We start from the raw sequence: 27806 nt of genomic DNA, 5'->3' as shown, positions 1-27806 counted from the left end.
CCCATTGGATCACAGTACCACTAATAGATAAATAAAAATTGGAAATAATAAAGTTTCTACTCCTACATGAGTTTTATTAGAATTTATTATTAATCCATGGCTACTACACCATGTTTCGTATGCAGTCAAATCGCGGTTCGAAATAGTAACATGATGCTGATGATATTAATTGAATCTAATTCGATACAGTAAACAAACCGATATAACGACAACCACCCTCGTATAAACAGTCGAGAAAAAGGACACAAATTTCACATCGACGGAATTTTATGACGACCCTATCTCTGGCCCGTCGATCATCAGTCAAAATCGAACGATGAAAGGCATAGAGAGGGGAAACGGGTGCACACACGGACCGTAACACTTTTACGAGTCGCGCGAGGGTTATTTACGAACTCCGGATCAGCGCTTTCGCCCTCTCCGTCGATATGGCTCCGGAGGGTATCCCGGAATCGGTTGGATCCGGACATGTGACGACCGATCGGATGGTCGTAGGCCCGTTCGAGGTTGTGTCGGAGACGATTGGACACGTTTAGCTAAGGTGGACAAAATTCAGGAGGGTTAATTGGCTGTGAGGAGTATTTGGAGACCGAAAAGGAAGGTGTGATAATAACACTAAGGTATTTAAGCAAAAACAATTGTTAAAAAATGAAACTTGATTGTTATTAATATTGGAAATATCTCACATATCACATAACTTTGACAACGTTTGCAACTGAGTTCTATATAGAGACCTCAATAAATGTTAGCGTATTGTATTTGTATTGTATTTGACTAAGAGTGGGTCCCAGGTGGGACCCTCCACTGCGGCTGCGAGGGCCTATTGTGGCTCAGTTTCTACAAGCTCTTTAATAGAAAAAGAGCATTAAAGTTCATCCTTAAGACCCAGCCTTTTAACATAGGCCGTTATGTCCGGGGGTGATATGTCTTCTAGGTCTGATAGGTCTAGCATGGGTTTGCCAAACACCTCAAACCTGGTCCTGCCCCCAGCGGAGCAGGTACACATAACGTGCTTCATTATTTCATCATCTTCCATACAGAGTCGGCATTCGGCGTCTTCCACCAGTCCCACGTTCTACGTTTGGATGGCCCTGTTAGGATTGTCTTGGCATGTTCCATTCCGGGACTGTCATACCAGTCCCGAAACGTCGCACCCCTAAGCCATTCACAGGCCTGTCTATTGCGAGATTTTTTGGTACGCTAAGTGTCGGTTCTGGGCCCACGAATGGCGAGCCAGCACCAGTTTTGGCGAGGGAATCAGCACATTCATTTCCCTCTAGGCCGACATGTTCCGGTATCCATATTAGCGACACTTTGTTCCCATCTCCTAATATATTGAGTAGTTTCTTACAACGAAGAATCGTCCTGGACGTGCTTTTCGTTGCCGCAAGTTCTTTCAGCGCGGTTTGACTATCCGAAAATATGCTTATTGTTTTTCCGGTGTATTGCTGTTCTACCAGCAGTTGCACACAGGTTTCAATCGCATATAGCTCCGCTTGGAAAATTGTGGTGTGTTTTCCAAGACTGTGGTAGATCTCAGTCTTTGGACTGCTGCAGTAAATTCCTGCGCCAGATCCTTGTTGGAGTGATCACCAAATACTTAACTAAGTCCCCCAACTGTCACTATCAGAATTTCGGTTGAATATTAAATCGATAAAACAGATCATTGTTTTATAAATTATATAACTTTTTAATATATCTGTGGTATTTACCTTCTATGCCCTCCGTTATATCGTTGTATAAAAAAAGCAATATGATTAAAAAAAATATTCTAAAAAAACATGTTTTTAGGATATCAATATATATTTTGACGTGTATGGTCTCTACGAAATTGGGAATATTGGAAAACAACGCCTACGTTTTAAAATAACATTGGCTCAGAAACGATAAAACATATTGCCTTATTTGATATCGCCCTAAGTTAATATAAGTTTTTTTCAATATACCGTATTGATTAAATTCTTTCCCTCTTCGCTTTTGGTGATGAGGCTCGGCAGATTAAATTTTCTTTGAATGTTTTACGTCAAAATATTAATATATAAATATACAGGACGCTCAAATTTTAAAGCAAATTTTGTAATACAGGTTTTCTTGCCTGGTCTTGGAATAAAATACAAAACCAACATCGCTGATATTCCTAAAAAAATAAAAACATATTTTTTACTTTTCAGGACGTTAGTTAATTATTATATTTGACACGTTGACATGTGCATGTATTTCAGGAAAATATTTTAACTTCTACAGGGTGGCCCTAAAAAGTGTGAGTGGATCGGGATGATTTTTTTAATGGAACACCCTCTATATTATTCTTTAGTTAGATAGAGAACTAAACGATACTTGAAATGATGCGATACTACTAAATAAAACTTTTTAACTATAAAATAGTGAATTATCAATCAGCAAGTCAGATTTTAAAGAAAAATGATTCAGGAAGATCTTCCGTAAGTACCTGAGCCTACAACATCCTCAGCAATACACTGGCCATTGTATGAAAAGATCATCCGCTACATTACTGGCACATGCAGGAGTGAACATGACAACGTTAAAAAGACACGGAGGATGGCGATCTGCAACGGTTGCGGAAGTATATATCGAAGAGTCCATCAACAATAAAACAGAGATTGCGAAAAAGATTCAAGGTACTCTAAGTGTTCTAGAACGAGCCGTTGTAATGACAGAGCCTATTTCAAGCAGTGGAGGGACAGCACCTGCAGGCATACAAGGTTTTACAATTGCTGAATCTACAAAAAAATTGAATTTTCAATTAATGTTAATGTTAATTTAAATAAATAATTGAATTAGTAATTTTTGAATAAAGCTTAAAACTTTCTATAAAATGGCGTTCCTTTGAAGTTATAACACACTAGTTTGTTATAACTTCAAAAACTCACGCGTGTGTTATTATTTATTTTATATGCATGTATACATGTGAGTAATGTCTGTATAAATAGTGACTGTTGGATAAATAATAACTCCGCCTCTGGTACAAACTGGGTGAACTGAGTAACCCAGTAAAAGCCAGTGCCGGTCCCAAGCCCGGATAAAGGAGGAGGGTTCTCAGGCTAGGTTAGCACCCTGCCTGAGGTAAAAGAAACATACTGCTCACAGAACTGAAGGGATAGCCTCGGAAAACGATCGGAACCATATGATGACGACACACGCTATGAAAAGGAAAAGACGACTAGGGAGAAGTAAACACACCATAACAAGACTTGCCTGCTGGAATATAACATCGTGGAATGGCAGAGACCAGGAGATAGTTAACGAAATGAAACAACACAAGATCGATATATGCGCTCTATCAGAAACGAAGAGGAAAGGACAGGGCACATCAAGATACGATAACTACATATTAGCCTACAGCGGAAGAGCTAAACAAGATCGAGCACAATCGGGAGTAGGAATTCTACTCCACGAGAAATACGAACAATGTATAGAAAGCATAGACTACATTAACGACAGAATCATTAAAGTATCTCTAAAAATCAACCACAGGCAAACACACTTAATAAGCACATACGCACCGGATATAAGCAAACCCATAGAGGAGAGCGAAACATTTTACCAAGACCTACAAAATACTATAGATAAACTAAACAACACGGACAAAATTATTATACTCGGGGACTTGAACGCCAGAATAGGCAGGGAAGTGATACCAGGTATAAAACAAAAATACAATGAAGAGATAACCAACGAAAATGGAAAACTCCTGATAGACTTCTGTGCAAGAAACGAGCTACGGGCAAAATTTACAAGCGATATGGATCACGACCTATACGGAGCACAGAAGAAAGTCTGGAAGATGCTTAAGAACAGGAAAAAGCCAGTAAATGAGTTTGTGCAAACAAAAGGAGTTACTAAGGATGTATGGAAGAGCTACTTCAGGAAACTTTACAACACCGAAGAAGTCATAAACGTCGAAAACTACGAGACAAACCATCAAATAACACTGAACGAAGAAGAGGTAATGGCAAAAATGAAAAAATTGAAAAACAGAAAAGCTCCCGGAACAGACCTTATACCAAATGAACTTCTGAAATACGCCGGACCTGAACTAGGAAAACATTTAAAAATCCTTTACAACAAAATCTTAGAAACATCGGAAATACCTACGGAATGGCACAAAAGTATAACTATCCCTATATTCAAGAAAGGACAGAAGACGAACCAAGACAACTACAGAGGCATAACACTGCTGAACACAAGCATGAAACTCTTTACGGGTATTTTGAAGGAGAGACTTGAAACACAAATTACAAACAAGGAAGAACAACAAGGCTTCAGACGAAACAGATCCACGACCGATGCCATATTCATTATCAAACAACTAAAAGAAAAGTCAATTGAATTTAATACACCAGCATACGTCTGCTTCATCGACCTCACCAAGGCATTTGATAGGGTGCGCCTTTACGACATCGTCAATATACTAATGGCGAGAGAGGCGCCAGACACCATTGTAAGAGCGATCCACAACCTAAACATGAACAACAGGACTAGAGTAAAGGTAGGAGACACTTATACGGAAGAGATACCGACACCAGGAGGCATCAGACAAGGTGACAGCCTTAGCCCATTTCTGTTCAATCTCTTAATGGACAGAATTATAGAGGAAGTATCATCACTAAATATAGGATACCGAATGGGACAGAAAAGAATCAGCATGGTATGCTACGCCGATGACGCAGCCATTTTCGCGGAAACGGAGGACGACCTGCAGAAACAGCTTCACAGATTCTACCAGGTCAGTCAAGCGATGAATATGACCATATCTACAGAAAAAACGAAAAGCATAACCTTTGCTAAAGACCCCGTGAGATGTAAGTTGGTAGTTCAGGACAAAATCATCGAGCAAGTCTCACAATTCAAATACCTGGGTATGGATCTGTCGAGCCACCATGATCCAGCGAAGGACTTAAGAAGCCAGATCAACAAAGCGACTGCCATGTCGGGCTGCTTAAGGCAAACGATATGGGCGAACGAATACATGAGATGGGATAGCAAGGTAAAGATATACAAGACTTGTATCAGACCAATCATGACATACGGAATAGAAACCAGAGAGGAAACCAACAAAACGAAGAGCATGCTACGAGTAGCCGAGATGAAAACGCTCAGGACAATAATGGGAAAAACAAGAAGAGACCGAATTAAGAACACCGACATCAGGGAACAATGTGAGGTGCAAGACATAGTAAGGTGGGGCAGACAAAGAAAAAGAGGTTGGTACGCCCACGTGAGAAGAATGGATGAGAGAAGACTGCCACGAATTGCATTAGAAGGGAAACCAACAGGGAAAAGAGAACCTGGAAGACCACCTAAGAGATGGAAGGACAGCTGGCAGTCCACCTCCCAAGAACTGTTACAGAGGACCCATCAAAATTAACAGATCGCGAGATCTTAAAAATGAATAAGATGAAGAAGAAGAAGGATAAATAATATTTTTTTTCTTCAAAAAAATAAAATCAATCCTATACCATATCCATCCATAATTTTTCCCTAAGAATTATTATATAGAACGAAATTCGAAACCCTAAAAGCGTTAAACGATTCGAAGCTTTTAACAGATTTAAACCGCCCCTTTTTAATAAACGGAGTCAACATATCCACATAATCGTTGGGAACACGCGCTATGCCGCGCTATTCTTCAATAAAGGTGAATTTATGTGCATCCTCGACGCCCTGCCATTCGAATTTGAAAGCTACGTGCCGTAACATAACTTCCACCACGAGAGGAGGCGGAGAAGGAGATAAGTCTTCGGAAGTGAGGGTTGTTCCGGAGAACGTATTGTTACAACCTGGTTAATTCTCACGGTGAGTGAGTTAAGGGGACCTATAGGGGAGGTAAATAAAGAATGACCCGAGAGGGGATCGAAAGAATTTGGATCAAGTACGGTCCTGTTACCGGAATTTTAAATAAAATTATTATTACAGGCCTTTACGCTCCTAACATTAATGATTACTACAAAGACTATACAAATAAAAAGAACGGAAACTGTCTTACTGAAAAATGGTTCCAAGTCAGAGAAAGAATAAAAGCCACCCAAAGATTTCACTCTCGTATTTTACCGTTGAGAGAGCCATGTGAAATAGAAAATACTGCAGGTATCTGGGAAACCATTAAAAATTTTGAAATATATTAAACACAAAAAATGTTAATTTTTTAAGTATCCATGTAACAAAAAAAATTTCCGTTCAAAAAATCGAAGAAAAATTATTTTATGTTTTAGAAAGTTCGGCGTAGAATTTTGAACACCCTGTGTGATTTAAGACTACGATATTTATAGCAAAGTAAGTTATAGACCATCTAAAGTAAATACCTAATATAGTTTTGGTTTTAGGACAGGTTCTTGAATTTGTAATAACTATTTTAAGGTAGGTTGAAAAACTTTTTATTTATGTATTAATATCTTGGAAATTATTGAAATACTAGTTGAAGCCTGGCGCATCCGGCACGACATCAGAAAAAAATACTTTTTATTTTTTTTTTAAATTACTATATATATTAAAAACAAAAAATCCGGCGACGACAGTTTTTAGAAGAGCCAATTAGCTATCTTTTAGTAAAAAAAGCAACTTTCTAGAGCGTTACTTCAGTAGAGATGACACAGACAAACATTAGCGTTTTATATATGTAGATATTTACTCAGGATTATGTAGAGTGATCTGAAAGGAAGCCAAACCCACAGGCCCGTTCCTGCGGTATCTGGCGCCTACGTGCAGCATTCTTTGGTGCGCCCTTTTTATATTTAAATCAATTATATATTTTAATCTTAATCTCAAAAATTTGAAGAATTTATATTCTGCGACAAACGAGCAATATGTAATTGAAAATATAAAAAAATATTCTAATTAAAGTATAAAAACATTTATTAAATAAATAAAACGGGAAAAATAAACAAAACCACAAAAATATTTAGTAACAAAAATAGTACCCTAAAGAAAAAACTGACCCATTTTATATGAAATACATAAAAACAATAAACTAAAAATCGGAAATAATATACTTTGAAAATCTATGAAACTATGATCCCTTCCCCGACACAAACGGTACATTGTGAGACAGGAAATTGTAGAGAGAAACAAGCCCTATAACATAGGATACAACATTTTAATGAACAGTGCTTTCCAAGAAATCAATAAAATAAAAAATATACTAAATAATATACATGTACTGATTTCTTTCGAAAATCGACAACTATGAAACTATGAACCCTTCCCGGCCCAGACACAAATGGTACATAATGAGACAGGAAATTGTAGTGAGAAACAAGCTCTATAATATAGGATACAACATTTTAATGAACACTGCTTTCCAAGAAATCAATAAAATGAAAAATATACTAAATAATATACATGTACTGATTTCTTTCGAAAATAGACAACTATTAAACTATAATCCCTTCCCCGACACAAACGGTACATTGTGAGAAAGGAAATTGTAGAGAGAAACAAGCCCTATAACATAGGATACAACATTTTAATAAACAGTGCTTTCCATAAAATCAATAAAATAAAAAATATACCAAATAATATACATGTACTGATTTCTTTCGAAAATCGACAACTATAAAACTATGAACCCTTCCCGGCCCGGACACAAACGGTACATTGTGAGACAGAAAATTATAGAGAGAAAAAAGCCCTATAACATAGGATACAACATTTTAATAAACAGTGCTTTCCATAAAATGAAATAATAAATAGATGAGATCAATGTGTTGCCGACAGATTGCCCTAGACTTGTTTATTCGGCGCGGCCAACGCAAAAAAGACGCTAAGCAAACTTTATCCTATGATGTATGTTTAAGTATTTGTTTATTGGCAAGAAAGCGTATCGGTTTTTTGTTACCAAGTACTGATTGACCCTTCGATTTTGCGCCCCCAAAATGTTGCACCTACGTGCGTGCACGCACTGCATGCTCGCCAGGAACGGCCCTGCAAACCCACTCACACTTTTTTAAGCCACACTACAGAAGTTAACATATTTTCTTGAAATACATCCTCGTACATACTTTAGATTTGCGCTTAAACAAAATTGTGAAGTTCCGACAACTAAAATATTTTTGCTATAGTCAGATTTCAATAATCTAAGCAGTTTTTAATGAAAATAATCTTGAAACTAAAAGAATTTCGGACTTGTCATTTTCCATTGCCTTTATTTATTTTCAATTAACACAACGTTTCGGTTAGAAGGATCACTGACCGTTATCAAATGTAAACTAAACTAATGCCTAAAACTACTGAATTGTTATACTACAGCCAGTCATTCGCCCGTTGAGTTGGGTGTAGTCAACCGTTAGCATCATCAGTAGATGATGAAACTATCTAGTCTTAATACAAAAGTAAAGTGTTTTGGTCTATTGTGGTGAATAAGTGTTTTATTTTGATGTTTAGGGTAGCTGAAATGAAGAACATAAGAACCATAATGGAGAAGACTAGAAGAGCCCGAGTTAGGAACACATATATCAGACAACAATGTGGAGTATAGGACGTAATAAGATGGGGTACACACAGTATAAGACAATGATTCGCACAAGTAAAACGCATGATAGAAAACAGGCTACCACGCATAGCTCTGGAAGTAAAACCGATGGGTAAGAGACAGCCTGGAAAAGCCCAAAAAGATGAAAAACACAGTCCACCTCTTAAGAACTCATACAGAGGAAACCAAGATATCAAAGAAGCAGAAGAATAAATTATTTTTTGGTATTTTTCATAAAATGTATCTCTGTCTCTGTGCAATTATCAAAAACGGTTTTTAGAATCAGCTTCTTAAAAATCGTAATACAAGAAACGTACGAGAAAAACAAAAAGTCCTATTAACGAAACTACTTCTTTGCCGGACGACTGACGTGGAACGATCCCGCCAGGGGGCGGTCGCAAGAAAAAGATAAATCTCTTCTCTCTGCGAACCGAGATTGATTTGTAAAAGTAAAGCCGTTGGAAAAAAGCGGTTCAGGTTCAATTTACACTTAAAAGTAGTGGCAAAAAGGGACGGCCCTCTTTATCCCACATGACGAGCAATCAATCAGCGGCGTAGCGAGAAAAATTAGTAGACAGGGTGCTACAAATTGGAGGTACGAGCATCGGTATCTCGGAAACCGTAATAGATACGAACATAGTTAAATTGGGCAAATTTGCGCTTTGGGATGTTCACCAAGATGGCATCAAAAAAGTTTTTGAAAAAAAAAACGATTTTTTCGAAAATCTATTTTATTTTTTTCCTGTCGTTTCTACTTTTTAAAAAATCCAAAAACTAATTGCACATTCCCATAACCACTTTATCAAGGCTACCTGATAGTATTTTTAAATTTTCAAATTAGCTGATAATTTGTGAGATACATAGGCCAACTTATTTTTTTTAAATACGGACCTGAATCTTTTATTTCAGGTTTTGATAGAATTCAGTCACCTGAGTACAACAATATGCCACAATTTATTCATCGTAATTGATGAGCTTTAAAACTTAACAATGACGTGTGTGGTAAAGCATTGAATACGAAAAACCATATACAGTAAAATAAAAATAATAAATATAATATTACAAATAACCAAATCATTTTACTGAAATATGGATTGGAAATGAAGAGCAGTTAGTTGGTGCTATTTGTCTGCGGGTTTTTATTTAAATATCTTTGATAAACAATTTTTGATGTTAAATCTCCACCAACAAATGTTACAGCCTGTTAAAGCTATCTAAAACCGTGGTAACGCTCATAAAAATCAAGACAAGATAGATTTTACTCAACCTAAGTTTTTGAACTGCACAAACTAAAGATTTCTGTTTACATTTGACGTTCTATAGGTTCAATTTATTTGCACAAACCAATTGGTGCAAATTATTTGAGAGTCTAAACGTCTTAATGCATGAATATCATTATCCTTCTTCCTTAATAAAATTTATTTAACTTTTTTTTGTATAAATGCATTATTTTCAATTTTTCCTGTATATTGCTAAGGTTACACACTGATTAAAAAAATAAATAATGACACTTTACAATGACATAACACAGTCATCACCGAGTTTGTCATCTTTTGTCAAAATTTGTCTTTTGTGCCACATACTCAATCAAAATTCGCAATATGTCTTCAGACAAAAAGCCAGAAAAATGCCCTAAGAAATCAAATTTTCTAGTGTACCAGCAGCCAAGTGGGCAAAAACAGGAACGACCAGAAGGTTGCAAAAAACGATTGAAAATTCGTAAGTACCTACTAAAGTATTTATCAAAATTCATCTCCAAACGACTGTTGACAATACGTCGAGAATATTTTTTACGAAAACAGTAAGTATATGTATATATTTAAAGAAAACTATAGGTTGGGTAAATAAATAGCATTTATTTATCTCAATTTATACCTTACAATACTTGTTAATATTTTATCTAGAAATTTCACATTCACTATTCTATCTACAGTTCTATACGTCTTGGTCTTCCTTAACCTGTAATAAAATACCATTAATATTATATCAATATCATCGTTAAAACTTTTATACCTATTTTTCCTGTTATTTGCCTTCCTTATGGATTATTTTTAACCGTTGTCATCGACTTTTATTTAGATCTCAACCAAATCTCAACGATTTACAGATTCATGAGATTAACGCATAGATAAATGAAACAAGTTTAGATTGGAAAGTGCCCATAAGAACAATGTAACCACTATTTTGCGCTATTCTTGCAATGGTCGCAACCCAAAGCTTTTGATAATTTCGGATCTTTTCCGGAATTATGTCGCCAAATATTATTTATTCAAATTTATTATTATTTTCTTTTAATTTTATAAATAAAATGCAGTGTGTTGCATACAAAAAACTTTATTTTATATAAGGACAAGTATGTGAAATACCTATGAAACATTGGAAACCGTCGTTACGCCACGATCCAAGATGGTTTTTGCAGTTCACAGTTCACAACACAGTTTTTTAGTTTTTAAAGCCACTTTTTCATAATTATCACGGGTTTGAGCATGTAAAATTTAAATTGAACTCACAAGATAGTAATAATTACTTTGGGAATGGACGCTTTAAACACTTTTCGGTATTTTTTCAATAAAGGCGGTTTAAATTTTGAAAGATTTTATAATTTTTGAAGATACTGACTTTGGCATGAGAAAATTATTTCTGTTATTGTTTGGCGGTTGTCCGTAGCAACGGTTATAGCAGCGCCAGATCGCGTACAACGCACAGTAGTTCCCCTTAATTAGCTGCGCGGTCATAACTGTTAGATATCTAGATATAGCTTGACTGCACCTTTTTTCATAGAAATTGATAACAAATGCTAAATAATTGTATATAAAAGATTTAATGTAATATGTATTAAAAAAATTGGGCCCAGTTTGTGTGAATTGCATTTTAAGTTCTAACTATTCGGAAAGGTATACAGATTATGTTTGCACATATGTACATGTTTTTTCATATTGAAGAGGTCAAATTTATTTTAAATGTTGAAAAAATTAAAGAGACAGTTGTTTCATTTAATAAATATAATTTTACTGTCAATTGATATACAGTGTGTCCACCAAATAAGTTGACACGAAGGGGAAAAAATAAGTTACTTTTATTTTAAGACAAAATGTCAGTCTTTAACCACCCGGTATAAGATCCGGCGGCAATTCGCGGCAGCCAGTGGCAATTAATTTATATGCAATATACTTTAAGCAACAAGTATTGTCATGCCGTTTAAGAGGATTTGAAAGGGAAAGTAGTTAAAAGTCTTAAAGAGTGACAAGCAAAAATGTAAAAATACTAAACCAAACCATAAACTAATATTACTTAGGTTTAATTAAGTGCAAAATAGAAAAAACAGTTCTTTTTACCTTCTTTTCGAACGTCCATTACAGAAAAGGCAACAGCTTTTATCAATTTTAATAAAATAAGTAATTAATTGGCGTTATCTGAAAACTGTTTATGTCGGCTTGATACCAGTAGCAAAAATGTGACATTTCTAATAAAAAAAAGCGCTACACTAGGCTTACTTGATTTTGTTATTTATTATGTATCGTTTACAGGGGAATATAAGAAAAGTATTAGCAAAAGTTGCATGCAAACATTTTGAAACTGATATTTCTAAGTAATGACCTATCTGGGAACCACTGTGCAACGGTCGCGACCCAAAACAATTATATATTTTGACGAGCTTTCCAATCTAAATTTATTTCCTTTATCTATGGATTAACGTTTGTTTGACGCACGAGCATGGATGTCACATAGAAAAGAGCAGTGTTACCAGAAATGTTCGAATGAATTTCTTCAACGGAGTGTTAAAATACCCGTAAAAAAATAGAGTGGATGCGACAAATGACCCAGGTAATAGATGTCATTTAAAGAACTAAATCCCTCAAGTGGCATTGAGCAGGACACCTAGCAATAAGGACGAACTAAAGATGGTTCAACAGAGGAATTAAGAGATCTAGAAGGAAACCAAACCTATATTAGGAAATTAGCAGGGATAACTTGGACACGCATAGCCAACAATAGACATCAAAGGGCCCAATTGCAAAAAGATTATATAAATATGTAATGGTGGCTATAAAAAAATGGTAAATTGTTGAATAATCTGGAAATAATAATGATACAAAATTTTCTAATGTCTCGCTTGATCCATTAAACTAGTTCAAATACTTAATCCCTTCCCAACTCGTTAACTCATTGTACAGAAGAGCATCCGATGAAATACCGAAATGAAACAACGAGAATTAAAAAGGGAGAAAATCTACAATAACTGTCGGCCTGTATAAATGGGACGCTGGCCCTGTGTAACTATAAAATTACTGTAAAAGCACGCCATAACAATACGGCTGGAAATTAAATCACGTACGGTAAACAGCGAAGGGCGTGTTAACTGCCGGTATTCATATTTAATTGGAAATGCGACGGCTACAGGCCCAATCCTAATTTGTTCCTTTTTTTTCCGTTTTGTTTGGAGCATCAGTTTTTTTAAAGAAGTTGTTACGTCCAGCGCAGCGCACAGAAGAGTCTATGTCAAGACATGACTAAAAATATGATACCACTGAAAAAAATGGCATCGGAGATTGGAAATGAAAATCTCAAATTTTATATGTATGGCCCGAACTCTGGAATTTCGACATAAAAACGTTACGCTTTCAAAGCGGTAAGCGAAAGTATTCGATTAGCGGAACCCAAGCAGTCGATTTTGGTATACTCGTTGCCGTGCGAATCGTTTTCTGGATACGCGTTGATCACATATTGGCAGCAATTTCTCAGGTATCTAATAGTTTACCAATAGTCAAATGTAAATAAAACGATGAAAAATGTCAATGTTACGTGAATTTCATAACCTATTATTGAGTTATGTCAACCTATTTTTCTATGGATATGTATAATTCTTATTATACGAGGGAAATATTGAAGTCTCTTCTCAACATTTTCGATGTTTTAAACAATATTTATAGCTGCCAAGTCGTAAATTAACAATTACCTTATTGAGGAATTTATAGAAGAAGAACGTACTTTTCACTAGAGAGCAAGAAGACGCACAAAATCACAATTTTTTTCTATTTTTACTGACAGTTTGACAAGCAAAACGATCCTTTAAGGTAGCCGTTTTCAAATCAGTTAGCGCAATGGGTAAAGACGCTAAGCGTGTCAGATGAGAATACCCAAATCGGTAGTTAAGTGCGCGCCAAGAGGAAATTAACGTCATATACACTGAGCGTCTAAAAGCGCTTAGCGTTTTCTAACTTACAGAATTCTTAACTTTGATATAAAAACATTACGCTTTCAAAGCGGTAAGTAAAAATATTCGATTATCGGAACACCAAGCCATAATATACAGGGTTTTCCATTAAAAAAATCATCCCGATCCAACCCTCTAGGAATTAAAATATTTTCCTGAAATACATTTTCGTACATACTTTAGGTTTGTACTTAAACAAAATTCTCAAGTTTTTTATTCTAGGAGCTACAGATGCCTGAAGGACTATTGCCGGGCGCTGTACGTCTAACTTTAAGCACAAATAAATCCAAAATCAAACCAATAAGACAGAAGTTCGCATTAACGTTTCACTAAAACCGTTTTAGCTCCCCTTCAATATCATGCCCTACAAAGGAAATTTGAGACTTACCCTATTGACACTCCGAACCAATGGGCAACTCCGAACCAATGGGCACTTACCCTAGTATCCTACAGGCAGAAATCTACGCTATCGAGAGATGCGTACAACTTATCTTAGATAGGAACTATCGGAAACAAGAAATAGCCATCTTATCTGATAGTCAAGCAGCGTTAAAGGCGATCAACTCAGTATCAATCAATTCGAAATTGGTCAAAGAATGCATAGAGAAGCTGAATAAATTAGGCAAAGAAAACAAAGTCCTCCTACACTGGGTGCCTGCTCACCAAGGGATAGAAGGCAATGAAAAAGCAAATAATCTAGCTAGGAAAGGAGCGAACACTCCACTAACTGGACCAGAACCGTTCTGCTTTCCAAGTGGTAACCAACTCAAGGCGGAACACAAGAACTTGGAAGATTCCATCCGCAACCTAGAATGGAAATCTTGCAATGGTCTAGGACACTCGAAGAAGTTTCTGAGGGCTTATGATCAAGAAAAATCACAGATCTTCCTGGGTCTGAGTAAGAACAATCTTCGGTTGTCACGGGTTTTTAACAGGACACTGTCTCCTCAATGAACACCTCAGTAGATTGAAACTAAGAAGAAACGGCGAATGCAGATTCTGTGGGGAAGATGGTGAAACACCAGTACACCTCATCACTGAGTGCACCGAGACGACAACCATTCGTGCCATGAATTTTGGTACGACTGATATTGGAGATGGAGAACTACCCTCTATAAAACCGTCCCAGATACTGGCTTTTGTCAAAGCCCTGGGACTGTATGATGAGTTATGATTCAAGAAAGGGGGACACAATGGATCTGTAAGGTCGAAGTGATTAACCCCCCTCCCACTCATTCAAAATTCTAAAAAAAGTCTACCCTATTGACTAAATTAAGCGGTCGAACGCACAGGTCTGCTTAAATTATATCTACCATAAGTAATGAAATTTTAAATAAACTTGGCGAAATATGGATCTTGTTAATTGAAGATTATTTTATATATGGGGGGAAATTAAAATAACTTTCGTTGCACATCATAATACGACCACCAGCAAACGCCATAAGACGACATGGTGTCATTGATGACGTGCAACGAAAGTTGTTTTAATTTCCCTTTAGTTCATATTAAATAAACTTTTAGTCACGTGATTAACGTTGACTGGCACCAGCGTTGCCCACTTTTATATATTTTCTTTTAATCAAAATATTTTAGGAAACAAAAATAAATTAATTATAAATATATAAACAGTTTTTATTCACATCAACAAAACTGACCTTCTTAACCTATACATTTCTGGATCTACTTACATTTTATTTAATTATATTTTTCTTTTTGTTTTAATTTAGCAATATGTAAACCGAAACCAAAAAGAATAAACATATGTACTGGTAAAGAGTTAAGGAAGATGTGTGCCCCGCCAGTATGTTTTAAGGAAGTAGAAGTAAAGAAGAGATTTGGACTTCTAAAATTCCTAGGTAATATAATATACTTATATTTAAGTAAAGAAGCAATTTTAAATCAATAAGATACAGGTAGTATATCATCATCATCATCATCATCATAATTATCATTATCATCATCATCATCATCATCATCATCATCATCATCATCATCATTATCATCATCATCATCATTTTCAGCTTATTCAACCATTTTCAAGTATGGTGTAACTTCTCTCACATATTTAGATGCTATCTTTGTAGGTGTCTTTTCAGTTTCAATTTAAAAGTAAATGCAGTTCTTCTTTTTTCCACGCGGTATACTCGAGAGCAACATTTTCTTAAGTCGTTTTCAATCCAATGAAAGCAAAAACTATCGCCGAATTCAGACTTTATCAAAGGAAATAAAAGAAAAAGTCTTATATTATAGGCTTGGTACATTTCAGTTGATTTCAACAAATTCCGACCGCAGCGCTTCAACGGCAAAAATCAAAAATTATCAACACATAGTTAGCATTAAAATAGTATTTTAATCGTGGTTTTATCATAATATTTAGGTATTTTAGTTTTTTGCTAGTGCAGTTATTGAGACTATAAAATACTCAGGTACCTATACACGAAGTTTGTGTAATGTAACGCTGTTTCGGGTAGTAAAAAATAAGTGAAAAAGAATTCGAACTAGGCGTCGTGTTGTGTTGTGACAATTTCAAATGTTAATAAAATTGCCGACAAAATGGTAACGCGTAAAGGAGACCGTAATTAAAGCGTTGTTGGGTGCAATAACATTCAATAACTCAACTTTCCCGGACATTCAACTCGAAAACCGAAACAACATTTATAGCTTCATCATTTCTCACACCGATTTGATCACTAGCAAAAATGGATTCTTCGAGGAAACAAGTGATTAAAAACAAAGTACTCGTTATATAATCAAGAAATTAAATAGACATACTATGAGAGGATAAAATATAATTTGTAATATTAATGTATACTTTTCTAATCGACTAGTGATTAAATGTTTTATGAATATCTTCTAAAATTATAATTATGTACCTTTAAATTTTTTTGTTATAGCCGAAATAGCCCCAATTATACCCCACTAGCAAAACCCGTGATTAAAACTCTGCTCGCTACCGTAGTTGAACTCATCTATTTTTTTTTTAATTGAAATAATATTTTTTTTCTATAGCAACTATTAAAATTGCCTTATATCTATCAAAAATAGTAGATAAAATAGTACTTTAACCGCAAGGGTAGATTAAATGATACTTTAGCAGCGAGGATAGGTTAAACTTTTTATTTCTTCTCGCACGTTTTTTAATTGCTTTCATTTTTGAAAATTTTTGTATTGTTTTTCATAACTTATTCGGGATTTAAATGGAAGTAGTTTGGATACGGCGTTTGTCGCCTCAGCCTGAATATCTGTTGGTAAATTACTTATTTCGTTTTGAGCCATTTCTTGCTCCAATTCAATCAGCAATCGACACGAAAGAGAATTAAAAAATATTGACTCAAAACTGACAACTAAAGAGACAGCTTTATTTATTTGTCAAATTACATAGAAACAAACGCCAACCCAGCACAATATTTTTTCTATTCGTAATAAATTCTTTGAAATAATAAAAAAATATTGTTTTATGCGCGACGATAAAATTGCATAATCGTCTCCCGAAATTAATTCACTCCCGATTTCATCGCTCGTGAATAAATCTTTTTATACCATAATAATAATAATACCTTAATATACCATTTTATCGTCTTGTATAAAAAATAACTAATAATACAATTTAGACCTTCTGAAGATATCAATATATTTATTTTTTTTACGATATTCTCCGATGGTGGCAGCACCGGCGCGGCGGAGAATGCATCAAGCCTATAATGCAGACTCTAACTGAAACTGTACGTTAATAAGCGATGCGTAATTTCAAAACTTTCAAACATTTCCAACAACTAATTGATTTTAGATTTACAATAATTAATTCATACAAAGGGACGTTGGAAGTCGAAAACAGCACAACTATCAGCCGCCACTTAATTCCGAATAACTTTGAGGCGTTTGTCGTCGTCCTTCTGTCACAACCGCCTGCCTGCCCGTTGTTAGGCGGCGGCGACTAGTTTAGGAAACCGGTCCAACTAAGTTTTTGCGAGGGGAGTTTAATAATGAGACGAAACGCTGGCTTTCGTCCCACCCATCCGGTTGTCAAGGCGCCTCGTAATTGTTTCGAAAATGGGGGAAAATTCGAATTTCCGCCTGCTGCCTTCGTCTTTGAGAAGGGAATTCGTTATAATTTTGGAAATAGCTCGGTTCGGTTCACTTTTATAATACATAATTGTGGGATTTTTTTACAGGTACGGACGAAAAGTTTGTAATGAAGTCCGTATATTTTTTTATTTAACCGGTTAAATGCTAGGCGTGAACATAAATCAAACATAAAACATAAAAGTACCGTATCTCCGTTTTTGATTTTAAATAAGTATAAATCATGGTCGCAGAGATTTGATTTAAAATAAGTCTAAACCGTATTTCTGATTTATGAGTATAGATAGTTAAAAACCGAGCATTTAAGTTTTTTTATACCTGACCGTGAATAGACAACCAGACCGTTTCGTTTTGATCCGACGCCGATTTTCTTAAGTTTTCTTTATACCTGACCGTAAATAATTAGTGTGCCTGGATTCCGGGCTGCTGTAGACGATTCAGAAAACCAGACCCTTTCGGTTGATCCGACGCCGATTTACTTAAAAAAGAGATTTTGCGATATTTCATGTTTTATTATTTTCTTCATATTTTATTTATTTGAAGATATTGGATTCGTAATTAATTTATTTAAATAAACCTCGTTATGGAATATATTCGACTTTAACTGGCTTTTACCCCATTTCCCTGGATTCTCCACTGTAGAAAAGCTACCGTATTGGCCGAGGTGGTCTCTCAAACACTTTAAACTTTGGGGGTGGCGCCCTAGAACAAAAAGACCGACTGTTAGGCGTTAGTAATAGCTCTCTAGGAAAAAAGGCTGTTACAAGTTATTACTCTTAATACTAGTAAAAAAATATGTAGGTGGCGCCCCCTACAAGTAAGAGTCATATTGGCATCAAAATCAAATTTCTTAGGTCAAAAAACTGCCAGACGCCAATTTTCATCCAAATATTAACGTTACTTCCGAAATTATTTGGAAAAAATCAAAATAAAAATAAAATTTCTACACCCTGTATCTGCGAAACTAAGCATTTTAGGACATACATGTATACAACTTTTTTACTTATTTTTATCTGCCGAAATTGATATTGGAAGATATTTAGGGCAACTAATACACATCTTAGGATCTCTACTATCAGAAATCAACCGAAGAATTAAGTTAGCGTGGAGGACTTATGGAAGAAACTTCTTCTTCTTCTTCTTTCTCAGCCTGGTTCTATCCAGTGTTGGATATAGGCCTCTTCTAGGTTTTTCCATGCTTCACGATCTCTAGCCAATCTTATCCATTGTCTTCCCGCCACTGCCCTGACGTCATCGACCCATCTCTTTTTTGGTCGGCCCACACTTCTTGTTGTTCCCCTAGGTCTCCATAGGACGACTTTTTTGGGCCATCGGTCTGGATCCTGTCTTGCCACATGTCCTATCCATTGCCACTCTAGACTTGCCACTCTTTTAACGACATCTATTAATTTTGTTTTTTGACGTATATGAGTGTTCCGTATTTTTTCGCTAATGCTGACTCCCAGCATGATTCTTTCCATGGCTCTTTCTGCTACTCGTAGTTGTTCTGCTGTTTTTGGAGTAATTGCCATAGTCTCTAAGCCATACGTAAGCACAGGTAGAATGCAGCTGTAGTAAGCCTTTTTCTTTAGGTTGATGGGCACCTTTCTATCATTGAAAACATCGCTCATATTTCCAAATGCTACCCATGTCAAATGGATCCTGAGTTTGATCTCCGTATTTTGGTTCTCCTTACCCAGCTTGATTTTATGACCTAAATATATATAATGTTCTACGTTTTCAATAACAACGTTGTCTACGGTAATGTTATGGCTATTGTTGCTCATTATCTTGGTCTTCTTCAAGTTCATTTTAAGGCCAATTTTCTGGGACTGGTCATTTAGCTCCTTTAGCATGGTGTTCAGTTCTTGAATGTCAGTGGTCAGCAAGACAATATCGTCTGCGAACCTAAGATGGCTAAGGTGTACCCCATCGATGTTTAGACCTCTATTTTCCCATTCTAATTTCTTGAAGACATTTTCCAGTGCCAGTGTAAATAACTTGGGAGAGATGGTATCTCCTTGTCTCGCACCCTTGCCGAGTGGTATTTTTTTCTGTTTTGAGGTCATCATCTAATTTAACTTGGAAGGTTGCACTGTCATAGATATTTTTAATAATGGAATAATATCTGGAATCAATTCTCGCGTCCTCCATTGCAGCTAGAAATGACCAGGTTTCAATGTTTCGATGGAAGAAACTTAATCATATTTAAATCTAAAATGCCATTCTATCCAAAAAAAAACATTTGATCAATTTGTACTATCAGCCATGACCTATGCATGAGAAACCTCGACACTTAAAACGGACATCATAAAGAAACTGCGATAAACAAACGCTCAATGAAACGAAATATGCTGGAAATAACCAAGAGAGACCGTAAAAGAATAGAGTGGATACGACAAAAGACCCAGGTAATAGATGTCATCCACAGAGTCAAATCCCTCAAATTGCAATGGGCAGGATACCTAGCAAGAAGAATCACCGGTATACAACAGATGGACTACAAAAATTACAGCATTGTACCCACGAATGAATTAAGAGACCTAGAAGGAGACCAAACCTAAGATGGTACTCTGATATTCGGAAATTAGCAGGGATGACTTGGGCCCGCAGAGCCAACAATAGACAAATGTCAAGATACCTTAAGTTGTCAACCTATAATTTGTGAATGTCAAATTGTATTTTCTATACCTTAGGCTTTTGCGTGATTCGAACAAGTTTTAATTTACAAAATGCATTTCGGAGCCACTATGTTAAATGTGCATTTAAAATACCCACCCACTTATTAGCCATTTAATTTAAGTGGTTTTTATTCTCATCAATATCTACAATATTCAAGACTAAAGGATGCCAAACAGGTCCAAGACCTAATATTATGGCACCTCAGTTTACAGTAGTGTTGAATACAAATCACAACAATTTTATAATACTTAATTACTAAACCTTAACTTTTAAAAAAAGAGAAAAAAAATACTTAATGTCCATATTGCAATTACTTAAGCATCATTAGAAAAATTAGTAACGTTTCTCTTAACTCTACTTTTAAATACGGGATAGGATACAATAAAAATATCTATGTTATGGAATAATTCGTTATACGCAGTCTGAATTCGGTTTAGTGGTGAATTCTTATCTAAATTAGTATTGTAAAGATTCTTAGAAAACAAATAACTTCCACTAAAATTACGCTGGGGAACGTTAAAATTATAACTTTTTCCAACAAAATTGAAACATCGTATTTACTGTTGAGTAATTTATGTAAAAAGCAAACGTCAGCACAGGTGCGACGCTGCTCAAGTGTAATCAACCCAAATTCCTGACGTAAGAGATATGTGTTCGCATAATAATTATAAATGTTATTTTTTTTTAAATCTAAAAATCGTGCAAAATTTATTTTGTATAATTTCTAATCTTGTTTTATATACAAAGTATTGCGGGGACCAGACCACCGAAACAAAATTCATCCTGGTACAAATATATGCAAAGTACATAGACTTTATAGATTACAGGGATGAGATAAATTTGCACGATCTTATAACAAATCCAAAGAAGCGATTACATTTACTAGCAACATAGTCAATATGTTCATTGATAATAATTTTTTGACCGAAAATGACGCCGATTTATTGCCCCAATTAGCTATTTATTTAATTATTATTTTTATTATGCTGGAAATAACCAAGAAAGACCATAAAAGAATAGAGTGGATACAACAAAAGACCCAGGTACTAGATGTCATCCACAGAATCAAATCCCTCAAGTGGCAATGGGCAGGACACCTCGCTAGAAGGACGGACAACAGATGGACCTAGAGGAAGACCGAACCAGAGATGGTTCCTAATGATATTAGGAAATTAGCAGGGATAACTTGGACCCTCATATCCAACAATAGACAACCAATGGGTCCAACTACAAAGAGATTATCTAAATATGTGAAAGAGGCTACACCATAATTGTCAATGGTTGAATAATTTCAGAATGATGATGATGATGATGACACAAACGTGAGCGGTCGGGATTTTATGTATCATTTTATGATATTATGGATAATGACATTATGTATCATATATCTTGTCTGTTTTCTTATATGTTTAAATACCAATTTGAATGCGAACTATTTTCAGGTTTTGGAATGAAATCTGCAGTAGCTGCAGCACTGGTTTACATTTCGTACGACATGGGTATATGGGGCACCACAGATGAAACCCAGGAAATGTACAATACCGCGTGTGCGATGTTCAAGGGTCCTCGGCCGAAAAAAAATACCAAATGGGATCCACCATCCTGCGAAGCTGAGAGCGATTTATTTCATGTAAGTAAAAACTGATTAGTAATTGTTGAACTGAAAAAAAACATTCAATCAAAAGTAAACTATTTTTTTCTCTAATTTTTTAGATGTAGTTTGTTAGACAAACAATACAAAATGCATTAACAGAACATATTCAAGTGTTGAAATACAGGGTATCCCAGAAATAAGTGCAAGTATTTTAACTGGTAGTATAGTTCAACACCAGAAACACGCCTATGAGGTTTTTTTTCTCAAAAAAAAATTTTGAAAATTCGAAATTTTTTGAAAATGTTTTTGATTTTTTTTTAGTTTTAATTAAAAAAACATAATTTTTTGATAATATGGCAACATAGGTATTAGATAAAATTTACAAGAAAGAAAATCCAGAAAAGATTGGTTGTCAAAAAGTGGTTCTCAAAATTTTAGCAAAAAATATTTTTTTTGGAAATTTTTTCAAAGTAAAATAACTCCGTTATTTTGGACTTATTTGAAAAAATCTACCACCCCTTAAAATACTTGCACTTATTTCAGGGACTCCCTGTATAGAGCACAATATTCTTATAGAATGAACATTTCTAAATTTTATACAGTATGATCGAAAAAAAATGCTTGTAGTTGGCCTGGAAATAACGATCGATGTCACTTCTCATATAAATTTAAATAAATATAAAATGACACCAGATCATATTGTATAATTAGTTAATCTATATTACACCTACAGGGTTTTTCAAAAAACATGTGCCATCTCTCGTGGGGAGATTCCTCACTCTCAGGTTTATTTTTCATATCAATATTGGTCCGATTCTGCTTTGTTTCGTAGCTACAGGGTGTTACACTCTTAGGGGTCTTAATATTTTTTTTCGATTTATTCTAACTTTCTGCCAAATGCTTTTTGCGGTTTCAATGAAATTTTGAAGGTTAAATTTACTATAAATGCCACATATTTATACGCCACTGACTTTTTTCTCTTGTTAGCGAAATAGTGTAAGCAGTTTAAGAGATATTTGTACGATTTCGGTCTCCTTAATGAGATAAACGCAATTTTATTAATTTGCCTTGATGCAAAACCAAAACCATTAAAAAAATTTGATATCATTAACTTGTGAAAGTTTTAAATAAGTACTCATTGATTCCTCATCAAAAAATATGAAAAAAAGTTCCTATAAACATGGATATGGAAATGCATAGTTTTAGAGTTACAGGATGTTAAAACTTTTTAAAATTAGGTTTTTTTTTTTTAAATTACTGTAGGTTGGACTAATAGTAATAATAATATTTAATAATAAATTTAATTTTATTGATTGTGATTAATAAAATTGCGTTTATCTCATCAAGGAGGCCGAATTCGACAAAATATCAAGAGATAACTTTTAATTGGTATTAAACGGCCTACACAATTTTGATATCAAAAGAAAAAAGTGGCGCACATGTTTTCTTTTTTTGGAAAATATTCCAATGATAACCCATATGGACGTCCCTGATGAATTTATCGACACTTTTTTAGCATTAAAATATGTAGCACTTATAGTAACTTTTGTCCTCAAAATTTCATTCAAATCACTAAAAGTACTTGGAAGAAAATGATAATAAATTGAAAGATTATTAAGACTTTAACACCCTGTAGCTACGAAACAAAGCAGAATCGGACCTATATTGATATGAAAAATAAATCATATTTTTACGTAAGGAACCTTCCCACGGGAGATGGCACATGTTTTTTGAAACATTGTATATTTATAATAAGTTGTATATTTATAATTAATTTATTTTGGTTTTCTGAAATATTTTGATTAAAAGAAATATGTAAAAGTGGGCAACATTGTGCCGGTCAAGTTTAATCACGTGACTAAAAGTTTATTTGATACGAACTATATTTAACCTGGTTTTATAGGAAAATACAGTCTTAAAAATTAGACAAAATGTCAAGTAAAATCAGGGCTGGCATGATTTAAATCATGATTTAAATCGTGATTTAAATCAAGTTTGTTAAATCAACTTTTTATTGAAACTTTATAATAAGTCAAAAAGTAACTGTAAAAGTTAAAAAAAATATGTCCTAGAAAACTAGAAAAAATATTTTTATAACAGATATAACAGATTAAATCGAAAAATAATTGTAAATGTTATAAAACTATCTATTCATCGATTTAAATACTCGATCGATCTTTGAAGTAATTTCGTGTGAATCCATTAGACCGCTAAACGCAGAGATTTATTTTAAAATTTATGTATAAGTGACAAAAATTCCGTGTTCGAATACACAAAGTAGTGTTCAGTGTAGAATTCAGTGTTCATTCACAAAGTCTAGAGCCAGAACTAGGTTCTTCTGATATAGAGACTATATCTTCATTCCCGAGAATCAATAATCGTTGTCAGAAAATGTGTTATGTGTGTATATTTTTTTTGAAACAGAGTTGTATGTTTCCAAATTCCTACCGACATTTTGATCTGCAGTAAATACTTTACACTTTGACATAAGATCATACATACTAATTTCATTCTTGACTTAAGGCTATTTCCGAACAATAGTGTATTGTTTTATTAGGAGTAAAAATTGTACTTTTTTTGACGATGCTGTACCTTTGAAGGACCAAACAGTGTTTCGTCCCATGGACAAAAATCAAAAAATAAGTTAAAATTTACTAATATCTGAATATATAATTTTATACTTATAGCAATGCTCAACCATCCTGTATATTATTTTTCATAAACAGCGTTTTTGTTAGCAAATATTTTCACTAAAAATAAATTTTGCGATCATTACCTCATCAGTGAAAAGAATAACATTCATAGTAGTTATGTATAATACGTGGAGTTAAACGGGTACGTACTTAATTGAAAGCCACTATGGATATTGTTAAACAAGGTATGTACTTTAAATTTATTTCCAAACAAGTTCGTGATTGTTTAGTTTTTATTTATTTTTAAGATGATTCTTAAATGGGTATAAAAATTTTACGTTTTCAAACTTCAAAAGGCATTTAAAAAACATATCAAAACATATCGTATTTATTGAATATTTTGTTGCCATATTCTACACTTTTAATTTTTGTATAGTTCACCTGCGTCTGCTTGCGACGAACTTATTTTATAATACTTTTCAGATGGAGTAAAATTGATAAGCAATGCCGATCTGGCTAATACTTGGCTTGATCATAAAGACAAGAACTCAAAATTATTTGTATTTCAAAAAATATGTTCTTATTAGATATTGATGAACCTTCCAGTCAAATGAGACACCACTGGTGCCTGAAAAAGTCCACTATGTTGGAGCGAAACGTCGCATAAAAAAAGTGTCCATCTTTCAATTTATTATATAATCTCATACCCAAGAAAAGGAAAAAATAATATATGGATATGCTGTATTAAAGAGGTAACTATTAACATCCGAACCCCTCATAGCGACAAAATGAACAGTAACAACGCGAAAAAGTAACATATTAGAAAATGATGTACAGAAATATCTTATATGTGAGGATACTTCATCTACCTGATTTGGATACTATAAATTTGGAAGATTCTGTCAGCAGTAATTCTTCTGAATCAAAGTAGTTACGATCTATGCATTTTGTTGTCCTAAAGTAAATTTATAGTATCTTAAGTTTTTTTTTTAATTAAATATAACATTAATGTTTCTTTTTCATTAAACAAAAACATTTTTATCTTATCTTACGTATTAGGCTTATATTGTAGGAATCATGTTCTAATGTTATTTCAATTCTTTTTTATCACAGGAATTTATTTAATACTTACACCGTTTTCATACTATAAATTATTATTTGCTTAGATGGAACACAGCTCCAATATTTTTATTATTTATTAGATTTTTTTTCATAAACGTGGGACTAAGAACATCATCATTTAGTACAATGAGAGTACTCATCATTTGTGTCAAATAAACCTAGTTTGAATAAATTGCTTACAATAAAAGAGAAGTTTTGGATTTTTGTCCTCTAGAGCCATATGTTCGAAGCACTGTGGACCAACGTAAAGCTATTCCGACGTTACAGGGAGGCACAAAAAGTACATTTTTACTCCTAATAGAACATACTACTTCTTTTAAAATATTACAAATAATTTTTTAATCAATTTCAAACATTGCATATAATATGAACAGTAATCGAGCAACAATTTGTACACTCGTTGAATTTGACACTTAATATCAGTTTAATAATATATTTTTGTAGTTTTGTGCTTAAGCGTAACAGACTTTACTTTTATGCCTAGGCGTTAAAATGACAAAAGTTAATATTTTTGAGATGTTTGAAAAAAAATCCTTTTGATCTGAAGCGAGCGACTTTTTTGCGGAATATATTGGTGACCGACACGTGGAAAAATGACACGCGCCGTAGAATTGTTAATGTTATCGGTATCGGGCAGAGTTATAAAGATTTAGCCATTTAGGATAGGACTTTAATTGGAAATAAGTCCTAGTCATTTGGAAATTCGATTTAAATATTGTTTTGAATTAAAATCAAAAAAATCTGATTTTTTTTTTTTTTTTAAAAATCATGATTTTTTCCAACCCTGAGTAAAACTAATGACAAAAATCTCTTTGCAGCAATCAAGCTACGATCCGTACGGACACTGCGACTTGCCGCCATTCAGAGCTGAGGATATTTCGTTGAAGTTTCAAAGGCTTTGGAACGGAGCTATTTCAAACATATTTTCTGGAATAGCCCATTTTCCGAAAAACGTCATAGACAAATTGGGAGGAGGATCATCATCCGCTAAAGGAGCAGCGGAAGATGAAACGAACAAGAGCCCTGTTTGTGTATCTTACAACAGCTTAGATCCAGAAGAGAAAGAAAAGGTTATGCCTAAATACAAATGAATTAAACATAAAATTTATATCAACGCTATTAATTATTTTTCTGTCAATTCAGTGCTGAGGATTTAATAAAAATCTTACAATTTTTATATTTTATAAGATTGGTTGCATAATATTGTCAAAAAATATTAGATTAAATATACACTCGTGGGCAAAAAAAACCAGCCACTAAAAACTAGTCACAATTTCAAAGTTGGATTTCTCGCGAACTACTCACTAGATTTTGATGATTTTTTTTTAAATTGTAAATTAATTCCTTCTTAACGGATGCTACGTCAGCAATTTTTATTCCGAATTTATTTTGAGCATATACAGGGCACAACAATAAGACGAAGTTTTTTGCCTAAACTTTGTAACACCATGTAGGGTGCAACAGCTGTAGTAGCTATTGCTAAATCTAACCACATTATAGCCTCATCTTTTGTGAGCATTTTGTTTTTTTAATCACGACATTATCTCTGTTTGTATTGGAGATACGCTGCTTTAAAATAAACGCCTCGAAAAAAGGTTTAAAATCAAACCAAACATCAGAACGTAGACGTAAACTAACTAAAACATGAAAATTAAAAAAAAGGTAAAGACATTTTAAGGGACTAATATCTAGTGTCCACTTGCCTGGTGAAATTTCCTGTTTCCATATACCGATAGCTACTACCGCTGCTGCACCCTACAGGGTGTTACAAAGTTCGGGCAAGAAACTTCGTCTTATTGTTGTGTCCTGTATAAGCTCAAAATAAGTTCGGAATAAAAATTTCTGACGGAGCATCCGCAAAAAGGAATTAATTTACAATTTAAAAGAAAAATCATCAAAATCTAATGAGTGGTTCGGGAGAAATCCAACTTTAAAATTGGGTCTAGTTTTTAGTGGCGGGTTTTTTTGCCGGTGAGTTTATATAGAGAA

At 34.4% G+C, this 27806-nt stretch overlaps 1 protein-coding gene across 1 annotated transcript; it reads left to right on the top strand.

Moving 5' to 3' along the window:
- Positions 1-10009: 10009 nt before the first annotated feature.
- On the top strand, positions 10010-26980 carry LOC115888026. Its single transcript, XM_030907595.1, has 4 exons — positions 10010-10207; positions 15431-15559; positions 21911-22098; positions 26636-26980. The coding sequence occupies exons 1-4, from the start codon at positions 10090-10092 to the stop codon at positions 26906-26908; spliced, it is 708 nt and encodes a 235-aa protein (XP_030763455.1). The 5' UTR covers positions 10010-10089; the 3' UTR covers positions 26909-26980.
- Positions 26981-27806: the final 826 nt, after the last annotated feature.

The sequence above is a fragment of the Sitophilus oryzae genome, unplaced genomic scaffold (genome assembly GCF_002938485.1).
Source record: "Sitophilus oryzae breed Bouriz unplaced genomic scaffold, Soryzae_2.0 scaffold_682_pilon_pilon, whole genome shotgun sequence".
Lineage (NCBI taxonomy): Eukaryota > Metazoa > Arthropoda > Insecta > Coleoptera > Curculionidae > Sitophilus > Sitophilus oryzae.
This window is presented reverse-complemented; position numbering and strand designations above follow the sequence as displayed.

Excerpts from the sequence above, each read along its gene's own strand:
- LOC115888026 (XM_030907595.1), top strand. The coding sequence starts at position 10,090 with ATGTCTTCAGACAAAAAGCCAGAAAAATGCCCTAAGAAATCAAATTTT. Across the intron at positions 10,208-15,430 it reads CAAAAAACGATTGAAAATTC|CAATATGTAAACCGAAACCA; the intron begins GTAAGTACCTAC and ends GTTTTAATTTAG. Across the intron at positions 15,560-21,910 it reads TGGACTTCTAAAATTCCTAG|GTTTTGGAATGAAATCTGCA; the intron begins GTAATATAATAT and ends AACTATTTTCAG.